General features: G+C 49.2%; 1 protein-coding gene across 1 annotated transcript; it reads left to right on the forward strand.

Annotated features, from left to right (window-relative positions):
• Positions 1–3,743: 3,743 nt before the first annotated feature.
• On the forward strand, positions 3,744–4,728 carry LOC101783854 (leucine-rich repeat receptor-like serine/threonine/tyrosine-protein kinase SOBIR1). The gene is given in 3 exon segments (XM_012843566.1): positions 3,744–3,879; positions 3,882–4,007; positions 4,010–4,728. Coding segments are annotated over 3 exon segments (981 nt in total).
• The last annotated feature ends 4,143 nt before the right edge of the window (positions 4,729–8,871 follow it).

An 8,871-nucleotide genomic window follows, 5' to 3' on the forward strand; every position in this document is an offset into this window, starting at 1 on the left:
CATATAAGAGCCTTTATGAGCCTAATGTTGTTGGGTCATTTTTAGCCCATTTTAGGTTTCCATGCTATTCTTTGGGCCGAAAAATATTTGTTGCATGCCATATTGGTCGTTTTTTTCGGGCACTAGCGCATCTCACGAAGAGCCATTATTGCATTTCGTAGTATCATATTGGGCCTTTTTTTCTGGGCCCTAACCTATTATTGGATTTGCCATATATTCAATTTTCGTTGTTGACCACCATCACAATCATAGACATAAAAACAGCTCATTTCCAAGTTCCATATTGTTCACATCACAATTAATTAATAATTCACCAGCAATAATAATAAAACATACAACAAGTTCAACATCAACAATGCAACATACAACAAAAATTCATCAGGAACAAACAACAAGTTCACAGGCAATACACTTTAGTTTAGGAAAGGATTCACCTGGCTCTGACTGGTGCTAAAGGTTATCAGGCTAGAAATCAGAGAGTGTAACTACTTTGTGCTGTTTTTCAAAGCTTCGAGCTATTCTATCTAAGACTTTAATGTTGCTTCTTGTGTTTCAACCCTCGATCTCAGTGCACCCATCACTAACTCCTGTTCAGCAATCTTTTGCCGAAGTTGTGCCCCACCTTGTTTCTCACTCTCAATATCAGCTTGGATTTCTTCTACCTGCAGTATAGTACCAACCCTAGTCCTTTTCTTTATGGGTGGGTGAATGCCAGCAACCTCCCGAAATATCCTAGATTGCACAACTGCAGCCACTGCTTCAACAGTAGTCTTTGGTTAGTCATCTCCATTTTAGGCAACGATTTGTCCCATCCAAGCCTAATAAAAGAAAGAAAATGAATGGTCTCACAAAAGTAATCACAAATGTTTCTAGTGTTGTTGTTGCAAAGAAGAATGTAAAGTAAACAAGTACTTACAATGCCTGCCTATACTAGAGCGATGTAGCTATTTCTGCTACAATGGAAGTTCTTGAAAAGATCAATTTGAGTTGGGTCTCCTTCAACTTGTTTCTCCCTATAATATGATAAAAAAAATAGGCATAAACTGTTACCTTGCAACAAGGAGCATGAGAAGATTCATCAAATAAAGTACAGAGAAAAAACATGACTTGTTCAGTTGTTTACCACAGCATGAGCCTGTGCAACATAGCTTCTGGATTCTGTGTGTTGAGGATACCTGATCGCCTCATGATTATCGATGTTTATAGTAAACCTCTCCTTTACAATAATGAAAACTTGTGTAAGATACATGAATAAAAGGAACATATAGATACATGCAAATGTGCTAGTGGTAAGTTGAAGTTCTATCATACCCTGTGAGGTTGGCTAGACCACATTATAACCATATTGTTCCACTAGTCATCATTTATAGTGGTCACAGGAGTTTTGGTTGGAACTTCATTTGCTGCAAGATCTTCGAAGTATTTTTTCTTGAGCTGGTACCTCCCTTGTCTCTCTTGCGACTTGAGCATGTCAGTGCATGCCTCTATGACAAGTTGACTGGTGGTGTCAATGTTAAATTGTTCCTATATTAAGCACAATACAAGAGTAGTCAGAAAAATGGATGAAAGAAAAGGATGCAAAGAACTATGGTAGTAGATGAGTCGATATATACACACCACCAGTTTGCCAATGTAGATCTTGAGTTGTTTTTCATCATCAGCCTTGTAGTCCTTCCAGCGAGTAAGGATCGGTATATGCCCACACATTATGATCCCACCCTTTGATGCAAACTTTGCAGCTTGCATTGGTACTTCTGGTTGTTTGAGCCCTTCTTCAACATGGATCGAAGCTTGGTGTGTAACCCTCTGCTTATCCTGTCCAGATCTCTGCCCAACCATCTTGAATCTTGTGGCACTTCTGCTCTTGTGGAAGGGCGTGCATCACCTAACAATTCTGTTACAGTCATACAGGTGGTATGTGTTAATAATGATTTGGTTTCTAATGAAGACGTTCCAATTTTTTGGCTTTAGGAAAAAAGATCAAATAACTTGCCTTCGCCAATCTTCATGTCGACGATGTCCTCAGTGTGGGAGGTTGTTGCTTGGCCTTCGGTTGGCAATTTTTGTGCATCAAGAATCGTCTCATCTGAAACTCTTGCCTGAGCTAAAGCCAATACCTTTGCGTTCTAGTCACTCTAGGAGGCATACTATGTCGGTGTTTTAGACCGGCAACACCCGCCTAGGGGTACCCTAGGTGGTCTTTTATGCGGTAAGGGTCGTCGAGAATCAAGGAATCAATGGTGACGCAAGGAACACGATTTAGATAGGTTCGGGCCACTAGATCGCGTAATACCCTACGTCCTGTGTGTTGGTTTGTATTGATGTATGTTTAGATGATGTCTTGAGGGGGGGTCCCTGCCCGCCCTTATATACACGGGAGGGCAGGGTTACAAGTCTGAGTCCCAGTCGGGTACTATTACAGAGTTCTATTCGGTAATGGCCCGAGTAGTTTTCCATAAACATACTCGACTAGTCCGAGTAGGATACGCCCATCCTTGTTCTGATATTGTCTGAGTACGTCCCTTGGTGGGCCATCCAAGGCCTACTCGTGGACCTGGGGTGTATGGCCGACATCATGTCCACGAAAGGCTAGAGCTTGCAAAAGGAGAAATCTAGTAATGCCTAACATGATACTTAAACGAGCTTTATATGACTCCTCTTCTGCTGCACTTGTAACAGTTCACACATGTTCAACACTTTGCCTCTGATCTTTTAAATCAAGTACACGCTTTCTTGCATTATTATGAAAGCCATCAATTGATTGAGCATGCTCCCGGAAACAATTCTTTGCATTCTTCCAATTTCTAAACCCAACTTTGGTGAATGTATCATTACTATGAAACCCAGCTTGTTGTGGCTTAAAGAGAGAGCAATAAAAGCAATAAGCTGCATCCTTGGCTACACTATACTCTAACCAATCAAATTGATCAAACCATGATCCAACAAATTCTCTTGATTGGCCTTTACCATCTTTTTTTGTTTTTGGAAACTTATGACCAACTAACCTATATGGACCTATTTGTAGATATGCTCTCCTTGCCTCATCCCTAATGTCACGATGAAAATCATCAATTGGCTTCCTTTCTCCTGGATCAGCAACTATATCTCTCATATTAAGTTCAATCCGTGGTCTTTTTTGCTCAACCCGGCTCTCTACACTTTCAACACTACTCTTTTTAGCATAGTATTTCTCCATTCTAAGTTATGATTATGAAATGTTGCAATTGCAAACTAAGACTCAAATACTTCATGCTCAAATCAATGAAATGAAATATTCATTATCATTACTTTGCATAGAAATAGCATAAATAGACTAGTAGCCATGTAAAAGGTAAGCAGACTAGCAGTCATGTAGCAATTTAAAAAAATGGCATACTGGAGCAATTTCAGCAGGGGGCCGGCCGCCGGCGTGGCCTGGGGGTGCCGGGCGTGGGCGCGCCGGGCACCGTGCGCGGCCGGCGGGGCAGCGGCCAGCGGGGGCCCAGGGGGCGGGAGGGGGGGGAGTCGGCCTGCCGGCGGGGACCGGACGGCGCGCGGCCTGCCGGCGGGGGCGCGGGGCGTTGGGGCCGCGGGGCCTGGGCGGGCGCTGGCTCCTGCGGACGAGATGTGGCGAGTCCGGGGTGGGCGCATAGGGGATAGGTGACGGGTCACGGGAGCAGAGCAGAGCAGGCAGGCAGCGCTAGGGTGACGGGAGTTGCTGGGCCGCCTGAACGCCTGGGCCAACTTCTCTTCGGGGTGGGCTAATGGACCAAAAAGTCTTTTATACTATTTTTATGAAGGACTTTCCACTGCTCTTGGGCCTCGCCCCGGGTTGCAGCCCGGGGCCCAGATCCGCCCGTGTCGAGGTGTACAAGGCGCAGCTCCCCGTGGAGCGCGAGGGGTGGAGCCCCGGTTCATCACCATCAAGAAGATCAAGAAGCAGAACAGCGACACCCCCAACAACCTGAGCGACGAGGAGAGACGGCAGCTGGACAAGTGGTCCCGTCAGATGCAGTCGGAGATCCGCACCGTGGCCACATCCGCCACCGCAACCTGCTGCCGCTGGCGGCGCACGTCCCCCGCCCCGACTGCCACTACCTCGTCTACGAGTACATGAAGAACGGCAGCCTGCACCACGCGCTCAAAGCCGACGGCAGCGGCAGCGGCGTCGCCGGGCTCTCGTGGCCCGCGCGGCTCCGCGTGGCGGTGGGCGTTGCGGCGGGGCTCGAGTACCTGCACGTCTCCCACGTCCCGCAGATCATCCACCGGGACCTCAAGCCCGCCAACATCCTCCTCGACGACGACCTGGAGCCGCGCATCACTGACTTCGGTCTGGCCAAGGCGATACCCGACGCGCAGACGCACGTCACGTCGTCCCACGTCACCGGCACGCTGGGGTACATCGCGCCAGAGTACCACCGGACGTTCAAGTTCACGGCCAAGTGCGACGTGTACAGCTTCGGGGTGATCCTGGCCGTGCTGGCCACGGGGAAGGAGCCGTCGGACCCGTTCTTCACGCAGACCGACGAGGTGGTCGGGCTGGTCAAGTGGCTGCGGCGAGTGATGCTGGCCGGGAACCACGCCGAGGCCATCGACCCGGCCATTGCCGGCGCCGAGAACGAGGAGTCAATCGTGCTGGTGCTGCGCATCGCCATGTTCTGCACCGCCGACGAGCCTAAGGAGCGGCCCAGCGCCAAGGAAGTCCGCTGCATGCTGTCGCAGATCAAGATTCATCAGGATTGGAAATAGTATAATTCTGCTTGTGGAAAGTATCGTTTATCGCTGGATATCCCATTATCGCTTTGCTATATCTGTGTTCCGTGATGCTTGCGAGTTGCGAGCTTCAGGAATCAGGATGGATATATACCCGTAATTTTTCACGTGGTCATTTGTACCCAATCCAGCACATGTCCAGTCAGGAATGCAATGCAAATTGAAGAAACATTCATCATTACTTAATTACTTTATAACAAAAATGCATCGTGAGTTTGTGACCAAATAACAAAAAGAATTAACCATAGTTCATTCATTGCGAATTGTTTAAGTTTATCAGTATTACTACTAGCTTTTTTTTATGAAACAACAGTATTACTACTAGTTGATCATCATGAATATAAATTACTACAACTAGTTCATAAGTGTAACAAATAACTAGTACTAGTCTACTGCATCTATCACTTAAACCGTAAAATCCTACTAGTCTACAAAGCTTGGGCACGCCGGTTCTTTTACCAGGCATCCAGGTCTCTCGCCGGTCGGAACCGACCAGAGGGGGCGAGGCGACTCCGCGCATGTCTCTCTCACGTAGAGCCCAGACGGGTCAAGAAAACGCATCAGAGCCGTTGATCCGTTCAACGCAATTGCACAGCCTCCTGCCCTTATTAAGGTCCTGTTTGGCATGGCTCCACTTCATAACTCCAGCAACTCCACCAAAAAATCCAGTCAAACACCCCAGCTCCAAAACTCCATGGAGCAGCCAACTCCATGGAGTTGTAGTGCAAATGGGGGTGGAGTTTTGGAGCACCTCTTTTGCTGCTCCAAACTCTCTCTTTCGAACCTCCTCGTGGAGTTGGTGGGTAATTACCCACCAATACCACTGATTACATAAACAAACGGTTCGTTCTGTTTTTCCTCACTCCCTGTTTCCAAGCGCACTCGTCTCTGCTCCCATGAACCCGCCACCACCAACCGAGAATCGAATCCCCACCAGCGGCCGCCCGTTCCCCTCCCGAGCACCAATCCCCGCCGGCCGCGTAGCCCTTCCCGGCAGCTCCGGAAGGCGCGGGGCGAGCGAGTTGGGGCGGTAGCGGCACGCCTTGCACCGGCCAACAGCTCCCTCGCCGTGGGGTTCGCCATGGCCAAGATCTGCCGGTGCGCAAGGTGGCCCGGGTACGCCACGACGAGTCAAGTGGAGCTGGTGCTGCGGACGAGATCGAGCAAAGCAACGACTACATCATCGGAGCGATGGGTGACAAAGCGGCTGGCGCCGAGCTGGCGGAGCAAGACGTCCAGGTGCTTGAGGCTCTGGCTGAGCCACCACCAGGACACCTTGCCGAGGTAGTAGGGCCTATCCTCCTCCGACGCCCACACGTAGGCAAGCACCACCTCCTCGGCCTTCTGCGCGGCCACTGCCAGCGCCGGGTTGTCCTCCACCCGCAGGTCCCGCCTGAAGATCGGTAGCAGCTCAAGAACCTGTGGAGCAGCCAAGAACAAGCTCCTGGCCCTCCGATATGATGAGCTTCTCGTGGTGAACGAGGATTTCCAGGAACTGTGGAAAGGCTGGACTGGATTGGCCTCTTTTCTCCATAGAGCTTCCAGTTGCAGTGAAGATTGAGTAATCTGACTAATCTCCTCTTTAGAAGATGATAGCTTATGACCAAATGACAAGTGGGGTCATGGGTTGGGGTAAAAGTGATAATGCACCAAAAAAATCCTCCTTTTAGAGTTGGAGGCACCCATCTAACCAAACACCCCATTTTAGTTATGAACTTCTGGAGTGGAGCTGGCTCCACCTGGAGTTCTGGAGTGGAGCAGCTCCACCTAGAGTTGGAGCCATGCCAAACAGGGCCTAAATGGCTCTGCTTCCACCCACCCTCAGAAGCCTCTCCCTCCGTTCGAGCCATGGCTCCAGCGGCAAGCACGCCGGTCAAGTCCGTCCTCGTCCTCGTTTCCCTCGCCACGCTGCTCGTCGTCCTCGTCTCCGCTGTGGAGGGCTACAACGGCCGCCATGCCACCGCACACTCGGCCGTGGCACGGCGCTCCCACCTGGGGATAACCCGGCACGTGGAGCGCCTGGGGATAACCCGGCACGTGCAACACCGCTGGACCGTGACGCCGCATAGGTACGTCCTTACGGAGAAGAGCAATAGGACCGCTGGCGGCGCCAAGAACCGCAGCGCGCCGGCAACGTTCAACGCCATGTCGCGGATGTTAGGAATAAACACGCCCTAGAGTCTTGTTCCAGGTCAGGTGTCGCGTCGTGCACGTGTGTGTGCCTACAGGGTAGCTGCGGGTACGTCGCGTGATCGAGTCGTAGATGGATTGGTGCGACTAGCTTGCGTGGCGCAAGTCTTGCGGAGGAAGCCGCCATGATCGAGTCAAGTAGAGGCTCGTGGTCACGGACGAGCGCGTTCTGCGGATCGTGCGCAACGGCCGGCGTCGAGTTGAGCTCCTGGCCTAAAAGAGGCCCCTGTACTCCCCAGTTGCATTTTTGCTAAGTCCAATGCCAAGATACAGGAGCGATTGGCTCCACGGTGTTCGTCGTCGGAAAATCTATTGTTCATCTTCTTCCTTGCGTCGCGGTCATGACCAGAGAGAGAGCAAGTGATCCTAGTCTTGGCAAGGCCAACATTTGGTACCAGAGCGAGGATGAAGATCGGCGACTCCCCAAAGGGCAAGGACGGAGACAGCTCGGGCTCGGGTGCCGTTGTGGAGTGTGTCATGTCCAATTCCGGCATCGGGGAGCTGTTAGCAGCGCTGCTAACAGGGCCAATTACTGTAACACCCTAATTTTCATCATTTTCAATTTAATAAAAATTAATTAGAATCTCTTTAGAAGTTGTTTGAGTTCGTTTAAGGCCTTAAGATTTCTATGTGAATTTATTAGGCATTAAAATCTTTTTCTTAAATTAACTTAATGCACCATAGGTTTAAGTGTGTTGCATTGCATGCTGGTTGCATTTCTTATTCTTTGAGTGTGAAAAGGTTTAAAAATGCGTTTAGGCGATGTTTAGTTTCCTTTGAGAATTTTTCAGATTTTTCTGGGATTTATTCTCATTTTCTTTCAGCTTAATTCAATTTTTGGAGGTTTCTATAAATCCTTTCCAGAGCTCCAAGTCTTTTAGTTGGGTTCCGTGTGTCCCAAATCATCTCCAAGAATTATCCTGAATTTTTTGAAACTTTCGGAGTATTTTTTATAATTTAATTATGATTTCAGGATTTTCTGAAATTATTTTTAAATCCGAAATTAATTGAAAAAAGGAAATAAATCCCGACCTCCACCTGGCATATATATATATATATATATATATATATATATATATATATATATATATATCACTGCGTTCCTCTCGACGCGAGGATTTCAGATCTAAAACCCTTTTTGCGAGTTGACTCTCCGAGCTCCGTAGATATGAAGTCAAAGTTCGACCGCCCGCAAAACTCCAACGAGCAGATCTGGCAAATCCGTTCGTCCTCGGCCGAAGGTGAGCGCACCGTTGCGTTCGTATCGTCGATCTCGTTCCGTTTTGCTATTCATGCGCGAGATCAGACTTTGTTTTCGGCTTTTCCTTTTTTTTCCCTGTTTCTTCCCATTACTGTTCTGTACCGTAGCCATGGCCGCCTGTTCCGCTCCAGTGTTCCGCTCCAGCGCCATGCATGCACACCGCCCACCCGTGCCGCATCTCGCCTGCAGCGCACCGCCGCCGGCCTTCCACCCGCGCCGCCGCCCGCAGCCACTGGCTGCTGTTGCCGCGGCCACCGGTCGCCGCCGCTCGCCGTCGGCCGTCCGTGCCCTGCCGAGTTACAGCCACCGGTAAGCACGGGAAGAGCAGATGCAACTGGAGGTTGAAGAAAGGCTGCTTTACATAATAGCCCCCGAAGAAAAAGGAAATTCCGATGGGAAGTTTGAGTCTTGGACTTTTTGCAAAAGGCCCCTGGAAAGTTAGATTTTCAAGTTTCAGTCCAGCCCCTGCATTTTTGCAAATATAACCCTATAAATTCTGTTATTTGCAAGCACTTTTACGTGTGTCTTGCAAATCTTTCTTGCTAGCCCCTTCCGTCTATGGTTAATTGCATCTGGGTCCCTGCCACCTTGTTTATCTCATAACTTCTTCGTTCTAGCTCCGTTTTGAGTGATTCTTTCGCTCACATGTTCGTCTTAATGTGTAGATT

Source organism: Setaria italica, chromosome II, assembly GCF_000263155.2.
Source record: "Setaria italica strain Yugu1 chromosome II, Setaria_italica_v2.0, whole genome shotgun sequence".
NCBI classification, from domain to species: Eukaryota; Viridiplantae; Streptophyta; class Magnoliopsida; order Poales; family Poaceae; genus Setaria; species Setaria italica.